The sequence below is a fragment of the Drosophila tropicalis genome, unplaced genomic scaffold (assembly GCF_018151085.1).
Source record: "Drosophila tropicalis isolate 14030-0801.00 unplaced genomic scaffold, ASM1815108v1 contig_393, whole genome shotgun sequence".
Classification (NCBI taxonomy): Eukaryota; Metazoa; Arthropoda; class Insecta; order Diptera; family Drosophilidae; genus Drosophila; species Drosophila tropicalis.
The window spans coordinates 3,552,776-3,572,409 of NW_027172855.1; the positions used below are offsets into that span (position 1 = coordinate 3,552,776).

At 35.8% G+C, this 19,634-nt stretch overlaps 6 protein-coding genes across 6 annotated transcripts; 4 read left to right on the forward strand and 2 right to left on the reverse strand.

The window, feature by feature from the left end:
• Nucleotides 1-58: 58 nt before the first annotated feature.
• On the forward strand, nucleotides 59-1,964 carry cort (cortex). Its single transcript, XM_068284967.1, has 6 exons — nucleotides 59-218; nucleotides 274-631; nucleotides 688-870; nucleotides 941-1,315; nucleotides 1,380-1,529; nucleotides 1,594-1,964. Exons 1-6 carry the CDS (start codon nucleotides 114-116, stop codon nucleotides 1,869-1,871), a joined length of 1,449 nt encoding a protein of 482 aa, XP_068141068.1. The 5' UTR covers nucleotides 59-113; the 3' UTR covers nucleotides 1,872-1,964.
• Nucleotides 1,829-2,651, reverse strand: LOC137573104 (uncharacterized). Its single transcript, XM_068284968.1, has 2 exons — nucleotides 2,510-2,651; nucleotides 1,829-2,436 (listed from the first exon to the last, which is right to left on the reverse strand). The coding sequence occupies exon 2, from the start codon at nucleotides 2,434-2,436 to the stop codon at nucleotides 2,215-2,217; it is 222 nt and encodes a 73-aa protein (XP_068141069.1). The 5' UTR covers nucleotides 2,510-2,651; the 3' UTR covers nucleotides 1,829-2,214.
• Nucleotides 2,296-19,466, reverse strand: cup. The gene is given in 9 exon segments (XM_068284966.1): nucleotides 2,296-2,436; nucleotides 11,658-12,147; nucleotides 12,365-12,642; nucleotides 12,758-13,517; nucleotides 13,595-14,215; nucleotides 17,167-18,048; nucleotides 18,749-18,898; nucleotides 18,900-19,242; nucleotides 19,310-19,466. Coding segments are annotated over 8 exon segments (3,534 nt in total). The 5' UTR covers nucleotides 19,239-19,242; nucleotides 19,310-19,466; the 3' UTR covers nucleotides 2,296-2,422.
• On the forward strand, nucleotides 3,554-5,239 carry Spn27A (Serpin 27A). Its single transcript, XM_068284658.1, has one exon. It carries the CDS (start codon nucleotides 3,729-3,731, stop codon nucleotides 5,061-5,063), a length of 1,335 nt encoding a protein of 444 aa, XP_068140759.1. The 5' UTR covers nucleotides 3,554-3,728; the 3' UTR covers nucleotides 5,064-5,239.
• Nucleotides 8,996-11,217, forward strand: brv2 (brivido-2). Its single transcript, XM_068284833.1, has one exon. It carries the CDS (start codon nucleotides 9,007-9,009, stop codon nucleotides 11,215-11,217), a length of 2,211 nt encoding a protein of 736 aa, XP_068140934.1. The 5' UTR covers nucleotides 8,996-9,006.
• Galt (Galactose-1-phosphate uridylyltransferase) lies at nucleotides 14,619-16,518 on the forward strand. The gene is made up of 4 exons (XM_068284524.1): nucleotides 14,619-14,884; nucleotides 14,944-15,113; nucleotides 15,183-15,388; nucleotides 15,752-16,518. The coding sequence occupies exons 1-4, from the start codon at nucleotides 14,866-14,868 to the stop codon at nucleotides 16,425-16,427; spliced, it is 1,071 nt and encodes a 356-aa protein (XP_068140625.1). The 5' UTR covers nucleotides 14,619-14,865; the 3' UTR covers nucleotides 16,428-16,518.
• Nucleotides 19,467-19,634: the final 168 nt, after the last annotated feature.

Consider the following 19,634-nt stretch of genomic DNA (forward strand, 5'->3'; position numbering starts at 1 on the left):
TCACCATTACAGTTATTCTTTTTTATTCTCTCTCCCCCTCTCCTGGTCATTCGTTTAAGTGAATTGTAGTAAGGAAAACAGTTTCAATATTTCTGTGTTGTCTGTGCATCGTTATGAGTCTGTGTGAAAGTTTTAATTATAGTTATGTAATGGACCCAAAGTCCTCGAATCCGTTTACAAAAGAACGCCGCAAGGATTGGCAGCATGAAGTCTATAAGGTGCCTCCTAATAATGGTTAATAGAAGATTTCCTCTAATAATATCTCTTATATAGAATGAAATAAGCTTAAGACCCCGCCAATTGGCCTTCAAATGTGGTGATCGTTTTATACCCAAACGTTTTAGGCGCCAGGATACGGATTTTAATCTCAAGTATATTGAACTCAAGGAAGATAGAGATATACTTAATACGGGCAATTATCTAAACACTAATTATTGGCGTCAAAATAGTTTCATTTCACTTATAAGTAATACATTCAATATGCGGGCACATCGTGTGCTACAATTTAGTCCTTGGTCTGAATTAGACTTACGCTCTAGAAATTACGAGGATTGGCCGTGTAGACCACGAGCCCGTCCCCAGGCTTATCCCAATGCAACGCATGAGTTGCCGGAATTGTATTCGAATTTTGGTAAGGACACCGCCCAAAAAATTGATTTATTAAAAACAAGTTAACACCCAATACAGATAACAATTTGGTGGATTGGTCTATAAATAATCAAATGGCAATTTCCACTGGTCAGGATGTAATGGTGTGGCGTGGCTATGATGCAACTACCATGGTTTTTGGTGTCAAGTGTCCAACTGCTTTAAGATATTCCCCAGATGGTCAATACTTAGCCATGGCCTATATAGATGGAGGATTTCCAGGTTGAATTTACACAAACAAATAACCCAATTTGTTTAAGTCACTGTATTTTCTTATATATGTACATACTAGTTGTGGAATTTTGGAAAATTGAGACTGAAGTGGAATTCCTAGTGACCGATGGCAAAGCCTTTGATATCTCAGTGGGTCATATAACCTGCTTGGAATGGAATCATAACAGTAAAGAAGTTGTATGTGGCACAAGATCGGGTCACATAATGATTATAAATTTATCCGATATGGGTAAAAAGACATTGAAAAGTCAAAACTATAGAATAACAATGCTTAAATTTTCACCATGTATGTGCTATTTGGCCATTGCGGATGCAAATGGTAATGTCTTTGTCTTTGATTATCGCCGGCATAAGGTTATTTGGAAAATAGTTATGGACTCTTGTTATGTGTCCTTGGACTGGCATCCTTGGACAGGTGTGGAATTGGTTATTGGTTAGTATGTACAATACATTAGACTATTTTTATAGTCATCTTCTGGTTTACTTTTTCCCTTTAGCGGAACGTTGTCCTGCCTCACTTGTGATTGTCCATTTGCCGCGTCGTGAGATTGTAGCCAGTTACAAACGTAAAGATGATGATATTAAAATCCGTGCAATTACATTTAGTAAAATTACTGGCGAGCTATTGGTTAATATTATTCGTAATGGTAAATATAACGATATATTTATAGCCGACTTTTTATCCATATACATCTTGAAATCCTCTTAAAGATAATGGCCAAACTATGTATGAGATTTTGGTGCTTGCATCATTGAATCGGGTTGTTGATATTTTGGGTTACTGTGATCGTGGTGCCCTCTATATGATGTGGAGTCCAGATGGTACAAAATTAGCAACTGGTGGCGTTGATGAATCGTTTTCAGTGTGGAATTTTTATCCCTCCCTCCATACATCGAATTCAAAGAAACAACAGATTGAGCAAAAAACACAAAAACTAAAGAAACATCAGTGCTTAGAAACCTTTGGGCTCTTTAATCATTTTAAGTAATTGTATTTGTATTGTAATTGAATTTCAATGTATAAACTGTGTTTTTTTATTTAGCTATTATTATTTTTTATATATATATTTGTAATATTTTCATTTCGTTTGTGTTCTTGTTTTGAATTCAGTTACATTTCTTTCATTAAACTTTCATGTGATTATTTAACTTAATTATAACAAAATGATATTTATTTTAGGGTGACGGGGGTGGCAGGATGGGGTAATTGGAAAAAGGGGGAATCAGGTGTATAACATCCATTCTTCTGGACAAAACTATGCCATATAAGATTGTATATTGTGAGTAAGTGTTACGACCTAAATTTCTGTTAAAGATGTGGAAGATTGACGGTCATTGGTTGTTGTTGGTGTTATTTTTGATTTGTTGTTGTTGCAACTCCTGTTGAAATATATATTCTGCCCAGGCCTCAGCTTCAAGGCGACGTTTTTTACTTAAATACGGACTAACTATAAGACGATGAGTGCCGAAAACAAGGATAGTTGATCCGATGCCAATAGCCATCATGCCAACGGTTGTGGAGGCAAACCTTTTAATCCCATTAATGAAACTCATCTGAAAAGACCGAAATAAATGCATAAAATTAGTCCATTATATTCAGTGAAAAGCTCTTAAATTGTAATCAGACTTTGCTGGATTCGTTGTTTCAGCACTCTCTACTGCAGCAGTTTTTGCACTTTCTGACTTATTCTCCTCTTTGTAACGCAAAATCAATGGCTTCCAAATATAAACGCCGCCTAAAAATCCAATAGCAGTAACAACCATTAACTGAGGTACTGTTACACCACGAGGACGACGTATTTGCATGGCATATGCAGAAAATTAAAAACAATTCATGAAATCAAAATTCAATGAAAATGTCGTGCCGGGTTGTTATTTAACAAACAGCTGAGATAAAGATAGAGAGAGGGAGAGATATAAATGTTATGCAGCACTATTGAAATTATGAGTTGCCGCCTTGCTTGAGTCAACCAATTCTCAGAGTTGCCACACTGTTTGGAGTCAGTCCAATTTTAGTTAAAGGAACATTATTTCGTAATTTTCAAAATAATAGAGCTATTAATAAGTATGGATAAATTTTAAAAACACCCAAATTGTACAACTTTTTGGCTAATAGATAATTATTTATAATTAATAAAACTTTTAGTAGATTTCTTTCTCAATAATTTAAGAAGTAATATTCTTTTAAATAATAAATTTAGCAACAAAAGATAAACAAAAGACTATTTTGAGTAAATATTAAAAAAGAATAAAAAAAAAAAAAACCATAAATTCATTTTATAAATTATAAACAAAAATTAAAACTTTTACTAATTAAAAGTCGTTAGCAGAGTTGCCGGATAATCCAAGTCAAAAGAAAATTAATTCAAATGTTATAACATTTACCATCATCATTGCCCTTTTGGAAATTCCCTGTTTTTAGCATACTCACTCCATGACGTCCGAATGATAAAAGTAAAGAGAATTAATAGTACAACGGTAATCCTCCAACTTTGTGTATACATATATCAAGAATTTAGCAAATAAAAGAAATGAGAAGAGTTTACTGTGACGCTATTCTAAGCGGAGATGACTTTGGGACTCACACACACGCATACATTCGCACTCCCCCACACACACATCACACACACACACACCTGCATACAGAAGCCAGCTTGGAAGCTGGTTTTGTGTGCTTTTTGATTTTTATATAGACTTTGCTTCTCTCAACATTTTGAGTCACTCTCAATTGGAACTGCGTGCTAAACGGTACTCCCACCGTCCGATTGTCATCATCAACAGTTAAAAGAAATCTCAGCGGATATAAAGAAAGTGGGCGAAAAAAAAAAAACAGAAGAGGAGTCAAAATGATAAACTTATTAACCTGGCTGGCTTTAATCACTTTGGGTGCTAATGGAGATTGCATACCGACGGTAACGACACCGCAAGGCGTTTTTCAGACCAATTCGGTGCCTCTGCCAACAACACCAGGGCCAGGGTTAGCAGCGACTGGGGACAGCTCCTCAACGGCACTCGGTGTCATCGATACCTTTGTGCCATTTCGCAGTGATTCCCATGATCAATTTTCTTGGCGTCTATTAACAACTATTTTGCAGAATGAGACATCGGCACAAAACGTGATTATATCACCATTCTCCATTAAACTAGTGTTGGCCCTGCTCTCGGAGGCAGCTGGAGCAAATACCCAGACACAACGTGAGCTGATTGACACCCAAACGGATATCAGATCACAGAATAATGTCAGAGAATTTTATCGCAAGACTCTCAACTCATTCAAGAAGGAAAATCAAGTGCATAATACATTGAATGTGCGTACGAAGCTATTTACGGACAATTTCATCGAAACGCAACAGAAATTTACGGCTACTCTGAAGCATTTCTATGACAGTGAAGTTGAGGCTTTGGATTTTAATGGAGCACCCGAGACAGCAGCATCCGCCATCAATGATTGGGCCAGTAATATTACCCAAGGAAGATTACGCAAGCTGGTGACGGCGGAAAATGTTAGAAATAGTGTTATGCTCCTGACAAATCTCATCTACTTTAATGGCCAATGGCGTCGCCAGTTTGCCAATACCTATCAGGGAGTCTTCTTCCGTCATGCGGAAGAGCAAACTCGTGCCGATTTTATGGAGCAAACGGATTACTTTTACTATCACAACTCGGAAAAACTAAAGGCACAAATATTGCGACTTCCCTACAAGGGAAAGAATTCTCTATTTGTTCTATTACCCCATGAAATCGATGGCATCTTCGAGTTGATCCATAATTTGGAGAACGACGAACTCAAGAGTGCTCAATGGGCCATGGAAGAGGTTAAGGTTAAGGTGATTTTACCGAAATTCCGTTTCGATTATCAGCGTGACATGAAGGAAACGTTGCAAGGTCTTGGAATACGTGAGATTTTTGAGGATTCCGCATCGCTACCAGGATTAACGCGAGGCGCCGATGTCGCTGGCAAAGTGAAGGTATCAAATATATTACAAAAAGCCGGCATCGATGTCAATGAGAAGGGGACTGAAGCATATGCGGCAACTGTAGTGGAAATTGAAAATAAATTCGGCGGTTCCATAGTCATTGAAGAGTTTAATGTAAATCGTCCATTTGTGTTCTTTATCGAGGAGGAGTCGACTGGTAATATTCTATTTGCTGGCAAAGTTCATGATCCGCATAGCGCCTAAAATCTAAGCTAGATTATAAGTACTCCTCACCACCGCCCAGCCACTTCCCGCCTGCTCCTCTCCATCAATCAGACAAAAGCTCATGCTGCTTAATGTTTATTTTAACTCAAAAAAAACACAAACAAATAAAAAAAAAACACATACTTTAAATAAAAAAAAAATAACTTTGAGACGGATTTTATAAGTTTTGCTCTTGACACGCTTTTTTTCACCCGTAATCATAAGTGTATTCCCATTCCATTTACTGATAAAGATGATGAATATTATGATGGACACCCAACAAGTCCCGACCCAACCAAGTCGTGCTTGACGAAACAATTGTAAAATGAAAACAAAACAAAAGCCTATTAGTAGCAAGTTGCTACCAACAATCGAGATGCAAAATACCTAAACGACTATGACTTGGGGAATGCCCCACACACCGTCACATATATTGTGTACATTTGCCTTTAAGAGTGAAAAAAACCAAAACTAATAATCAATAACACATGACACATCAGAAATGTAAACACACACACAGCATCCCAGACATTCCCAAGTCTTTAAGAAAATCCAATTTATATTGCTTACAGATAAACTCAATCATGTGTGAATGAAAACTTAATTTCTTAATTAATGAAGCAAGTAAGTCGACTCGTCGACTTGGGTATACCATACACCAGGTGAAACAAATATTTCAAATTTCGAAAACCAAATGTATGTCTATTAAATTGTTTTTACATGTTTCATAGTATGTGCTATCTCGCTCACTCTACGAACACACGAGCACTCTAGCGCCGCTACTAGCCAACGGCCAATTCTAGCCTTGTGGACCGCTTAGTAAAATACGTTCATACGCATATTTTACATGTTTCTAGTCCGATTTCAATAAAATTTGGTAGTTTTGTAGAAATAGATAAGAATAATTAGTCTGCCGAATTTGAATGCGATAGTCAAAAAACTACAGGAGGAAATCGGTTTTTTCTAAATTATGGAGGCGGAAGTGGGCGTGGCAAAATGTGAAAATATATAAATTCTCTGCGCATACTATGCCAGTATACATACTAAATTTGGTGACTTTAGCTTTGTTAGTTTTTGATAAAATCAGTTTTGTTTAATTTACGGGGGCGTAAGTGGGCGTGGCAAAATTTTTAAATAGCCAGTTTCTGCGCGTCTATTAAACTAGTCTTCATACCGAATTTGATGTCGGTAGCTGTCATAGTTTTTAAGGAAATCACTTTTATGTAAATTCCGGGGGCGGAAGGGGGCGTGGCAAAAAGTTTAAACAATTAGTTTCTGCGCGCTAACTAACCGAGCATATAAACCAAATTTGATGTCTCTAGCTATTATACTTTTTAAGAAAAACAGTTTTGTGTGATTCCTGGGGGCGTAAGGGGGCGTGGCAAAAAGTTTGAACAGTTAATTTCTGCGCACTAACTAATCGGGTATACAAACTAAATTTGATGTCTCTAGCTATCATACTTTTTAAGAAAAACAGTTTTATGTGATTCCTGGGGGCGTAAGGGGGCGTGGCCGAAATTCCAATTAATGCTGAACATGTGCATACTACACGAGTATACATACCAAATTTGGTGGCTCTAGCTCTTATAGTCTCCGAGATCTGCGTGTTCATACAGACGGACGGACGGACGGACGGACGGACGGACGGACGGACGGACGGACAGACGGACATGGCTAGATCGACTCGGCTGTTGATCCTGATCAAGAATATATATACTTTATAGGGTCGGAGAAGCTTCCTTCTGCCTGTTACATACATTTTGGCGACTTTAATATACTATTCACCCTATGGGTGTATGGTATAAAAATTCACAATTGATTGGATCTAAACCGGAAGGCCAATGTGAAATGGCATAAGAATTAGCTTAGCCTATATGAAAAACACTTCTTAAGTGGAAAACATATGATAAAAGGAAAACTTTACAAGTTGAGAGTTTCTTGATAATACTTCCTTTTGGGAAGCTAAATAAACTTCTAAATAAACTAAGAGAAATTTTAAATCCATTTTTGATAATTATGAGACCAATCCATATTTTCTTTTCCCATGAAAAGATGAAGCAAATTCGCCGAATGACATATGTATATGTATATAAAAGGCAGAAGGAATATACATATATTATTGATCAAAAGAAAGCTGTCGTAAATGCTTAATAAATGAATTTGGCATTCTTAGTGCAAGTGAAGTGGATACTTCATGACCCTTATTTGAAGAGATATAAAGTAAATTGAGCAGGTTAAAGAAATGGTAAGAAATATCGTTAAATTTAACAATACATTTGAGAAACGAAGTTTATTAACTAAAGTAAAGGTTTGAAAATGTCTTGCTAGGATATTTGAAGAAATTTTCCGAAGTTAACTGTCTAATCAGTACTAAAATAATTTCTCACACTAAGAAAGAATCCGAATTAGGTGTCCCAATTATGTATATAATTAAGTGCTAGTAATTACTAAATTTACTAATGAGATGGTTTTGCATGTAAAACATCATATCCCTAGAACACAATTTATAGTCAATAGGCAATGTAGGGAATTTTTTTAAGATCCTGCTTTTTTTTATGTCAATCTTAGTTAATTTCTTTACAGAGTTTGTGGTATTGTAAAACTGGTTCGAGAACGTTAAAAATCTTAGATTCTTTTGTTACCTTGCAGATACTATGTAGAATAGTTTTATAAACACGAAATTTTTGCTGCAGCATTGCAAATTTCTTTAAGTATTTTAACGTTTCTACATCTCTTATCAAAAGTAAGAACAAAAGATATTTAAAAGGCTGTTTTGAAATATTTGAACTATGTAATTACCTGATGTAACCAGTTAAACACAAGAAACGTGACTTTTTGTTGAGAAACTAAGGCCATAATAGATTATTCCTTTACTCACTTTTAAAGCAGTGAGATCTATATATAGATTGACTTTCATTCTAGCTGATGCAACGTGTAATACCCAAAAATACAGTCATCCTTATTTCTATATAATTTCACTCAGCTACTCTTACAAGTTCAAAATCATTCAGTGACATATTTATGGTACACTTTTATGTAAGTATTTTTGTTTTTAAGTAAATGTTTGCCGAGATCGTTAAATCAGCTCATAAACATCGCGTGAAAGCACACTTAAGAAAATTTATTTATTTACACTGCTTTTCAGACAGCATGTAAAAGAAAGTTTGCGCAAATAAATGTATTTTTTTTAATATTGACGAGAGATAACTCCAAGTTTACACCTAAGCTCATTATATTTACCTATGTATTTGTTGTACGATAAAAAGTGCGAAACATATTAGCAACTTCAGGGTAAATCTTTTAATATTCTTGCAAATATAGACTTTAAAGTTTAAACTGTTTGGTTGATCTGAGAAAAAGTGTCTTGAAATGGTGAATAAATTTTGACAGTGAAATTTTTAAGAAGCTCTTTTTAAATCTTTCCACCCTCTCTAACACGTAAGAGCTAATAGTTTTTTGTTAAAACAGGATTAAAAAATGTAAATATAAACTTATTTTCTTTATCTCAGTCAAATGGACTATTAAAGCTAAACATATGCTAACTGTCTTACTTTCTTTTACATTAAACTCTCACTTGTAAAATTTCCCAAATTTTGTAAGAAAAGTTCAAAAATTAAAAGTCTATGTACCTCTTATAGACAATGGAAAATTTTATTATACATAGTATCTTCATATAGAAGGCAGATAATGAAACCAATTTATAGTTTTAAATACGAAAGGAATTTTCTAGTCGAATGTTTTGAAAAGACTCTGAAACAATGTTTTTGGCCAGCAACATTTTGACTTATTTTTAACCGCGGGTTTCCAGTGTCATTATAAATTTTACTACAAATACTTTGAAAAACCAAAACAAAAAAACACACAAAGTAGACTCTGTAAAATACAGCAATTGTTCATACGTAAGACTATAGGAATAAACCAAGTAGCAAAACTATTTAAGAACATGAATCGCACCAGAGTGAACAACATAATATTCTTTGTGACAACGTTTATTGTGCTAATTGCAAGCTTGGTCATGATTTGTGTATTTTCAGGATTCGAACATGAGATGAAAATGTTTAAAACAATGCTTAATACCATTGTTTTAATATTACTTTTACAATTTCTGGTCTTTGATCCCATTAAGTTTGTAATATTGGCAATTGATGCGGCCACATGGGGACATCAAAGTCAAAATCAAGAGAAACCAGAGACAGGACATTATAATCATTTCGATTACCTAAAGATGCGTTTGAGAAGTTTACGCTCTCAATTGAAAATCACTGAGGAACATCGCAATGAAAAATTAAATCAGAAATATCATATTATAGCAAAAGATGTTTACCTATACGGTACATATTTCATAATGCTATTAGCATTTGTTTTGGTACAAGAAAATGCCCTTCTATTTTATAATACAAAGAGTGTTCAAAGATTATTGAACGAAAATCAAACTAATACGTACGGATTAAGTAAAATATATCATCTTAATGAGATATATTATTTTATTGAAAAAACACTTATTAATCAATTTGATTCGCATTTAAACCATAATAATGTCTGGTCGATTGAGCAAATCAAAATGTTGGGCGTTGTGAGATTACGACAAGTACGCCCTGTCGATAATCATATAGGTCTATATGCCCCGGAATGGGATGTTAGGACATTTCTACCCGAATGGCAATTGCCATATCAACGTATACATTATACTGAGAAATTCTGGCGTATTTATGAACCGTGGCAACCTTTGGTTCATAACCCGAGTTTATTAAATGGTTTATTACTAAATTTTAATCATGTTGGCTCATTTCAATCGTATCCCGAACTAAATGGTTATATAGCCATGTTAAAACTAAATAAGAAAGATAACATAATTGTTTTACAACATTTGAAGGAACACAATTGGTTAAATTACAATACATCGGCTATTTTTATGGATTTCACATTATATAATGCCGATGCGAATATGTTCACCAAGTGCACCTTGCTGGTGGAGAATACATCATTTGGCATTCAAATACCGTCAATAAATGTGCAGAGCGCTATTCTAATAGCCGATTTACATCAGCAAAGTCATGCGGAATTCATAATAGTAATTTTGTATTTTCTTGCTCTTCTTCAATTTATTAGTTCTTTGGTGGTTAAGATATGGTTTGATCCACGAGAGATACGCAACAAATGGAATCAATTGGATATCGTTATATGTTTCCTTAATATATTTCTAGCATTTTTAACCTTCATGCGTGGCACAGAAGTGGGTTATATTTTGCATATGGTGGAAAAGGCTGCCGAAACGGAATTTTATGATTTTCATCGTCCCATCCGTTTATTTCTATTCACTCTTGTTGTGATGGGCTTTCTCATTTCTCTGACTACGATACGTTTGTGGAAGGTCTTTCAGTTTGCCTCCGTCTTTCAAGTCTTTACGAGAACTCTATATATGGCCTGGACAGCAGTGTTAAGTACCGGTGTTATTATACTAATTCTTCTAATGGCATTCGGAATATCCGTATCGATAATTAATGGCGATTATAGCCTAAATTTCTATCATTTGACAAATAGCATTGTATCCTGCATGTGTTTCGCCATGGGTTTTACATCGCATATGAATCCGACGGATATGTTCTTTGGTGGCTCATTAGTTGGTATCATTTTATATCTTACTTTAGTGTTTTTTGTCGCTATAATTCTAATCAATGTATTTGCCTCTACAATTTATGACTATTTCGAAAAAGTCGATAAGCTTGCCAAAGAAAATGAAAAGCGACAAATCAATTTCATTCAATTTCTTCAATTGGAATATGGCCATTGGTTAAGGTGCTGTCGTAATTGGTTTGGCATACATAAAGGTTATCGTAGAAATAATCGCACCGTATCACAGAATATACGACGGGAGCTGGATGAGCACGAAAGATATGAGGCCCTAATGCCGCGTATTGCCATTAAGAGGAAGATTAGTGAATATGAGAAAAATTTGAATTATCGTCGGAGCTTGGAGAGATCGTATTGCTTGGTCTCCATAATGCGTGTCCAAATCAATTTGCTGGAACGTATGCTATTCGGTGATAAAGATGGTAATCTAGAAGCGCTCTCAGACTCGGATTATACCAGTGATTCAGATATTCCCGAGATGTATCGCAAGGAGAAAAAGAAAGTAAAATTTAATGCTGATTAAATTACAAGAAGAGGAAAACATTGTTAGAGATAATTTCTTTAAAGGTCCACAGTCTAAAAGAGCCCACTTCCTATTTTCGATATCGAAGAATTTACTAAAAAGTGAATTACTCCCGTTAATTGATTTCATGAAATAAAAAATATCAATAATTAATGCGAAAAATAATATTGTATCCCATCTAAACGTATTATTGATGAAAAGTTACACAATGAATTAACGTTTCATTTAAATGCTCACATTAAACAATAAGTTTTTTTATGTTTATAGACCATTACTAAAGAAAAGCGCCGAATAACCCCAATTAATTGTGAAGTTTGTTAATTCCAGCTAAAAAACCCAAAACCCATATAGATTCCTATATAAAATTGATTTATGTTATGAAAGGCTGTACGTTTTACATTAATGATTCTGAAAGTTTATTCATATAATCTTGTACTTACCTCCTCCACTTGGCAACATGGCCATAGTTTGTTGAGCAGATTGAATCTGCTTGTTGTTGTTGTTATTATGGCGTGTATGCGATTGATGCTGTTGCTGGTGATGTTGATTTTGTGTTGCCTGTTGGTAAGATGCTGTGGCCGGAAAATGCGACTGTCGCGGCATATCAGCTGCCGTAGATCCTTGAGAATTTGAATTCTCTACAAAACGACGTGAATTTGAATGCGATGATTGCTGCTGTTGATAATTATTATTGCCATAGATTAAGGCATTGAGAAAGGCATTCGACGATGTCTCTTGACGTGAATTGCGCTGCTGCTGCTGCTGTTGTTGTTGTTGTCCCTGCATATTATTGTTGGCAGTTGGAAAAGAACCGCGTGATTGTTGGTGTTGTTGCTTTACTGTTGCTGAACCACCATGAGTTATTTTGGAATTTTGTTCCTCCATTTTACGTTTTATTACAGCATTACGCATTATAATATTGGCATGAGCCTGTAAATAGAAAATTATTGGTTATTAAATTATGTTTATCTTAAGGGGCAGACATCGACCTCGACCGAATTCGTTTCAGTGAGGTTTAGTGAATCACGCTCTCCCTCATTTGTGTCCAAAATTTAACCACCTTTCTAAGACTTATATATTATAACTATTATAATTATAGCTAAGCTTCCAAACATTAGTTATATTAATATTTGTGGATATATTTTACCTGCAAATCTTCCTGCGATAGCTGCTGCTGTTGAGTCAATTGCTGCTGTTGTTGTTGCTGTCTGACAGCCAACGTTTGTTGCACAATAGCCAAGTTATGAAGATTCTGCAATTGACTTGCAATCACAGTACTGGAGAGCATCTCGAGTTGCTGTTGATGCTGTTGCTGCTGTTGCTGGGTATTGGTAAATTGAAGTACAGCTGTAATTGCCTCACGATCCATATTTGAAAGACGAGGATTGGCCAATTGGACTAAAAGACCATGCTTAGAGATTTCACCTAGAATAAACGAAAGTAACCCATTAAATAAGAGACTAAAATTTCAATTTTAAACGGAACAAGTCTGAATAAATGGATTCTCTCGAGCGATATCTTTTAGAAAATCTTCTCTCACCTTTGGTTAAACGTAACAAAAGTAATTGAGTATCAGCACGTCCCAAAATGGCCTTCAATTGAAGACCAGCCAAAAATGCAGTCTGCTGTTGCTGTTGTTGTATGAGCATATGTTGCTTTTGTTGTTGTTGCTGATATTGCTGCTGTTGCATTATAAAAGTCGATATGGCATCTGAAGGAACAGGATTCTGTTGTTGTTGCTGTTGAGGTTTGACTACATTCAGAGCACCAATTAATTTCTGGAAATTATCCGTTTGTTTGTTATGATCAGAAACATTTCCATTGTTAGTCGACTGTGATGGGGTCAAAGTAAGAGAATTACGACGCCATTTGGCCTCCAATTGATCCACCGATGTCATATTACCCAAACTCTTGGGTTGCTCTGTTGTATTCTGATGTATGGGATTGTGATTCATTGCCTGCTTAAAGAACTCATTTAATGAGGATGACGAGGCACTCCTCTCGCTAGGGGCAAAGAATGACATAAATTTCGAATTATTCGAGATGTTGGAGGAGGATTGCTTATGTGGCTGTGGCTGCTGATGCGGCTGCTGTGGCTGATAGTTTTGACTATCGTGACTGATTTGGTTTTGGTATGATCGAGAGCGACTATCTTTGGTCATTGGCATCATATTGTCATTAGCCACCGGTTTGTTATTCATATTCTCCAAATTATTGTTATTGTTGCTATCATGTTTGAGTATAAATTTATTGCGTGAAATGGTATCCGGATGAGTCCATTTGTATTTACTGTGATCCAACTGAAACATTAAAAAAAAAAGTTACAAAAATCAACATAGATTTTAAGACTATAAATGGGAAATGTAGTGCAACTTACCTTGTGTTTCTGGACATCTCTATCCAAATCATTGGTTTTAGTTTGACCCTCCTTGTGTTTTTCCTCCTGCTCATCTTCACTGAAGCCACATAGCTCAATAGTATCTAGCCGTGAGGTTGGGCCACAACTAAACCATTCCGGTTCTTCGTTTTGCTGATTTCTATAACGTCGATGGTTGTGCTTCTCTTCCATTTCACGTGACTTTGGCTTGGATACAACTAAAAATCCAGACATAACACGTTTAACATAATTCTCATTGGCTCTATTTAAATCTTCACTAGATTCATTCGATTTCAATGATTCATTCTCAATGCGATTATGATGGTGATGATTTTGCTGATGGTGATGATGATGGTTATTGGACATGCCCATTATTGGAGTATTGGGTCGTCCATTTGATGATAATTTTGTGCTACCAATATCTCCGTTATCATAGAATTGCATCATGGTCATAGTACCATTATTGCCTTTATTATTATGATGATATTTTCCATTGACGTCATCCAATTGTGATTTATGATTTACATACGTTTGTTTGTGATGATCCAAATTATTGTATGACCATTTGGTATGACTTAAACGACCACTGCCGATGCGCCTTTGATTAACAATAGCAGGATCCTGGATATAAATATAAAAACACAAAATATGAGAATTATCACTTGAATTATTACAAATAATCATGTATTGTAATCATAGTATGAGGCAAAGTAAAAAGAAACTATCCTTAAAAGTTCTGTTATGTCCGAGGGATTAGGGATTTTCACAATTTTTTTTTAAATTTATATTTATTAATCAAAACGAACTCAAAATATTTACACACATTTAAAAATTTGCGCGCAATTGATTGAATTGGAATTTTAAAAACTATCGCATAATTAACAAATTTCACATCTCTAATTGCCGTATCAGTAACCAGCTGTTGGTGCGGGTGGAAAATTCACAAAAAGAGAGAGTCAGAGGAGAGAATCTTTTAATAACTGATAAAAACAGTTTAACTGAACCTACATAAGTGAATTAACGGTGACAAAGAGAAGGACAGAGAGCTAAAAAGGGAGAGGAGACGAAAAGAGAGAGAGCCTCCAAATGAGGGGAAAAAACAGTGCGCTTTCTGAAATCATTAAAACAACAACGAAACTCAACTTAAGCAAAGAAACATGCAAACAAAAATGGTTAATCAGTTGACATTCTGCCGCCTCGTGAACCTCAACTGAACTAAATAATAAACAGTTTGTAATCAGATTCCAAATCGACTGATACGACAATTTGAGATGCAATTTGTTGCCGCTGGTAAATAGTTTCACCGAGAAATACACTCGAAATATAATAAAGTCTTTTCTCTCTTCAAGAACATCAACATCGTAGACTAAATCCATTGACTGGCCAATGGGTTCTGGTGTGTCCACATCGCATGCTCCGTCCATGGTCGGGCCAACAGGAGAAAGCACAAGAAAATGATCTACCGGATTTTGATCCAACAAATCCACTTTGCCCTGGTGTAGAGAGACCAAATGGCATTGTAAATTTTTAAATTTTCCACAAATAGTTTATATTTTATTTATATTCAACACTTTTTTGTGTTTTCCAGATAACTCCCAAGTATAGAAGCACCTACGTGTTCGATAATGATTTTCCTGCTCTGGTTGAACAGGTGCCAACGCCACCTAGCAGCGATGATCCTCTATTTCAGGTGGCACCCGCACGAGGAACTTGCCGGGTTATGTGCTTTCATCCCAAATCAAACTTGACCTTGCCCACAATGAGTGCAAAGGAAATTCAAGTGGTTATTGATGAGTGAGTATGAAAAAAAAAGTGTGGAAAAACGGATGAAGATTCGATAAAGCTAATCAGTAGCAGTGACAGATTCCCGTGGGAAAAAGAAGGGGAATGTTTTTCCCCCTAAAACGATAGCTCTTGTACCGAAAAAATTTTAATACGATATACGTATTACCCATTTTACTCTCCATTACTTATAAATATCGTATCCACCACATATTCTCAGGCAGATAGATAAGGGAGGGGCGGGAAGGGTCGAAAAGCGAAAAATCAACTTGATTTTTGACCAGACTCTTCAACCTTCTCAAAATAATTTTAAGTCCATGTTTCCAAAGAAATCCCCCTCTTTTTAAATAATGACCATTAATTTCCTATTTTCAGATGGATTCATCAATTTAATGAGCTAAGTGCCAAATACGCCTGGGTTCAGATATTTGAGAATAAAGGCTCTGCCATGGGCTGTTCAAATCCTCATCCGCATTGTCAGATTTGGGCATGCTCATTTTTGCCCACAGAACCACAATTGAAACAGGAACGTCTTCGGGCTTACTATGCCACCCATGAGCGCCCCATGTTGGCTGACTATGTGGATCGGGAGTTACAGAAAAAGGAACGTATTGTTATCGAGAATCCCGATTGGTTGGTAGTTGTACCCTATTGGGCAGCTTGGCCATTTGAAACCCTCTTGATATCGCGTAATAATAACAAACGCATCAATGATCTAACATTAAGACAACGTGAGAATCTTGCGGTGACCATTAAGGAGTTAACCACAAAATATGATAATCTATTTCAATGCTCGTTTCCCTATTCGATGGGCTGGCATGGGGCACCAACAGGACCAGAGCATGCACATGCCTCGAGTGCCCATTGGACACTGCATGCCATGTACTATCCGCCATTGCTGCGATCGGCAACAGTGCGAAAATTCATGGTGGGTTTCGAATTGTTGGCAATGGTTCAAAGGGATTTAACACCCGAACAGGCTGCCCAACGTCTACGTGAAATTAACGGCAAATGTCATTATCTACACAAGGATAAACTAAGCGGCGAATGATGTGGATGACTTGAAGTATATTTTTTGATGTGCTGTTGTGAGTTACTACGAATTTTTTTTAATAAAAATATTATAATTAAACAATTAACAATTCCATATTTTTTACTACCTGCCAACGTTACTTTCTGCTGTTCTTAAAAATTGAGCTCTATAACAATAAAAAGAAATTTCTAGCTAAAATCGAAATATAAATAACACAGGCCTACAAAACTTAGGCCCATAGATCAGAGTAGACTTTTTTTATAGCTTGAGAACTTAAGGTCCTAATATAGATTTTTGTCTATTTTTAAGGTTATGTAGCATCAAACTCTAACCTTTTGGTTTTAAATATGTTTACATTCAAACTGCCACATTTACTGCCTCAAAATATTAAAAAGGAACATCTTCGGATCAGTAAATATTATTATTATTATTATTATAAGTATAGGATATAGTTGTAAACTATCAACCTAACTTTATTTTACAAGCACTGGCAACTTAGGCCTTCGGCTTAGACCAAAAACTACATCCATACACTAGCCTGGGATTCGAACCGGGGATCAGTAAATAATTTTTAAGCTAACAGTGTAAAAATGAAACGGAACTAAAATCAAACCAGACCAATTTTTTTTTTTTTTACAACATTTTGAAGGTCATTAGAATATTAATCATAGCTAAGGAAACACTTGATTGCGTATAAATATTTGTATATGTATATTATATATGCATAGTAAATATTTAAATTTAGAGATAAGCTTACCTGAAATTCGGTTTGCGGTTGTGGTGGTTGACTTTGTATAATGGACTCATCGCTGATCAGTTGAGGTTTGTTCTTATTTTTATAGAATGCAGGCATACATTCATTATTATTGTTATTGGTATTACTGTTGGAAATTGTGCGGGCTTTGAAACGTTGCCCATCCGAGACACGCCAAAGATTCATGCGTCGCAACCGTGCCTCCAGTTCAATGTCATCGCAGGTGGCAATGCGTGGCATGACAAAGCTCTCCTTGGAGCGATGCATCAAAGCATTGAACATGCCATTACGTATATCAATTAGATCGGATCTAGCATAATGCGTTGTTGTTGTGGTATTGGATTTGCGTGTTCCACTCTTGGACCTACGTATTCCTTGGGTTCCAGCTGCTGCTGCTGTTGCCTTTGTATTAATCGCCGCAGTTGCAGAAGCTGCAATGCGTTTTGGCCGTTGTTCTTGTGGTGGCAACATTGTGGTTGTTCCTGTTGCTTCTGCTTCAGTTGGGTTCTTTCTGGGTGACTCGTGATCTAAATCACAACTGACACCAGTACAAGATAATATACTTGATATGGGTTGAGTATATGGTGTCGATGCTCTTGCCGAAAGGACTTGCAACGTCAAACCATCATCAATAGCACCAACACCATCTGCTGCTGATGACGACGATGGTGGCAATGGTATGGCCTCTTTGGAGAGAACTTGCTTACGAATTGCACTTTGTTTTGCCATCAGATGGGATACTTTACGTATTTTTTCCAATTGTAATATGGACAATGGCTTATTGAATGCAGGATGCAAAATTAAGGACTGACAATCGGACGAATTGGTGCTGCTTGCGGTAGACATGACAAACATCTCTATCGTATCACCTTTAATCTTCTTCAACTAAAAAAAAAACAGAAAATATACAAATATTAAACACCTAAAAAACAATAATAAATATAATTAAACTTTCAATTAAAGGATAAGGAATTTAATAACAAATCTTTTTAAGCATATTCTAGTGAGATGATAAGGCAATAAAATGAAAGAAATAAAAAAAAAACTTATTTGTAAATACGTATGTAAATATTAACCCAAACTTAATTTTTAAGTCATTTAGGCAGGGACGGATTTAAGGGCAGCATTCTTACCCAGCCCTGCGTTTGGGATAAAAACAAATCATTATTTTGATAAATCTATAAAAGTCTATTTGTCGACGAAATCTATAAAAGACATTCGGGATTTAGCCTAACATAGAATAGAAATCAATATCTTAAATAACATTTAACCTACCAAATTGATTGCGCAAACGTGCAGCTTAAACATTTATATAAATTTTTTGATTTATGGTTTATGGATATCTATTTAAAATTTTGTTAAATTTACATTATAAATAATACAAACCAAAAAAAAAAAAGTGAGTCGAACTTCAAATAAAGGACTTTAATTGTAACTTAAATTTTCCTTACTTGTCTGGGTGACATTAAAAAACCAATTGAAATGTCAAAAATATACATATCTGACATGAATATTTGCTTCTGAATTTTGTTCCATCCCTGGCCCATTGCTAAATTGCATCCCTCCTTTATTTCGAATCTCTTACCTCTTTAATGTTTGTATTTTGTTGCTTGTTGGTCTCTCGTTTACTAATCGCTTCCTCTAGGGCATCCTTAAGCTTGATGGCGGTCAATTTAATATAACCCAAGCTTGACGATATCAATGCGTTTGTTGGCAATGGAGGTGGCGGCGGGGGGGGCACACGGATCTTCCCATTTTTCAGAATTTGTCTCATCATCTTCGGCGCTTTCTAACGGCATTTGGAGGGGTGATAGAGTTGCTGCCCTATTGGCGGGAGTTTGCACAGGTGTCGGCGGCGGCGGTGGTGGTGGCGGCTGAGGCATCAGAAACTTTGTCTTATCCACAGGTGTTAGTACCTCAGTCTCCTTCACATTGTTAATATCTTCGGCTAAAAGGGCTAAGTGCTTGGGCTGGGGCTGCTGTTGCTTTTCATCTTTTTTAACAATTTTCATTTCCAAGGCGCCAGCGCCATTTTTTTCCTCTAGAACCTCAGCCATTTGCATTACACTAGACATTTGTCTTTGTATATATTTAAATTCCATGATTCCATGATAATTCACGATTAAATAGTTTTGTTAATACTTACTCAGTTAGTGGGGTAAAAAAAAAGGTAGAAAATTTAATAGTTATTATTTTTAAAACTCAAATATCAAAAATTAGAATCACGTTTGGTTGTCGGAAACGAGACGGATCGGTAGATCCGTTATTCGGTTTATTGCCTTAGAGATGGGCAAGCTTTTTGGGCGAGTAGGATATATGTATTTAAATACTTAATTAATACAGGGTGTTGAAAAATTAATTACTATTGAGAGGAATTTCATACTGTATTCCATTTTAAGTGATGCGTTGCTATTTTAATCATATCTCACCCTACCAGTTAAGTTATTCAATTTCAAACGCGATTGGGTAGT

Coding starts and splice junctions, on each gene's coding strand:
- cort (XM_068284967.1), top strand. CDS start 114: ATGAGTCTGTGTGAAAGTTTTAATTATAGTTATGTAATGGACCCAAAG. Junction 632..687: donor GGAATTGTATTCGAATTTTG/GTAAGGACACCG, acceptor CACCCAATACAG/ATAACAATTTGGTGGATTGG. Junction 1,316..1,379: donor AGGTGTGGAATTGGTTATTG/GTTAGTATGTAC, acceptor TTTTCCCTTTAG/CGGAACGTTGTCCTGCCTCA.
- Galt (XM_068284524.1), top strand. Junction 15,114..15,182: donor TAGAGAGACCAAATGGCATT/GTAAATTTTTAA, acceptor TGTGTTTTCCAG/ATAACTCCCAAGTATAGAAG. Junction 15,389..15,751: donor ATTCAAGTGGTTATTGATGA/GTGAGTATGAAA, acceptor TCCTATTTTCAG/ATGGATTCATCAATTTAATG.
- Spn27A (XM_068284658.1), top strand. CDS start 3,729: ATGATAAACTTATTAACCTGGCTGGCTTTAATCACTTTGGGTGCTAAT.
- LOC137573104 (XM_068284968.1), bottom strand. CDS start 2,436: ATGAGTTTCATTAATGGGATTAAAAGGTTTGCCTCCACAACCGTTGGC.
- brv2 (XM_068284833.1), top strand. CDS start 9,007: ATGAATCGCACCAGAGTGAACAACATAATATTCTTTGTGACAACGTTT.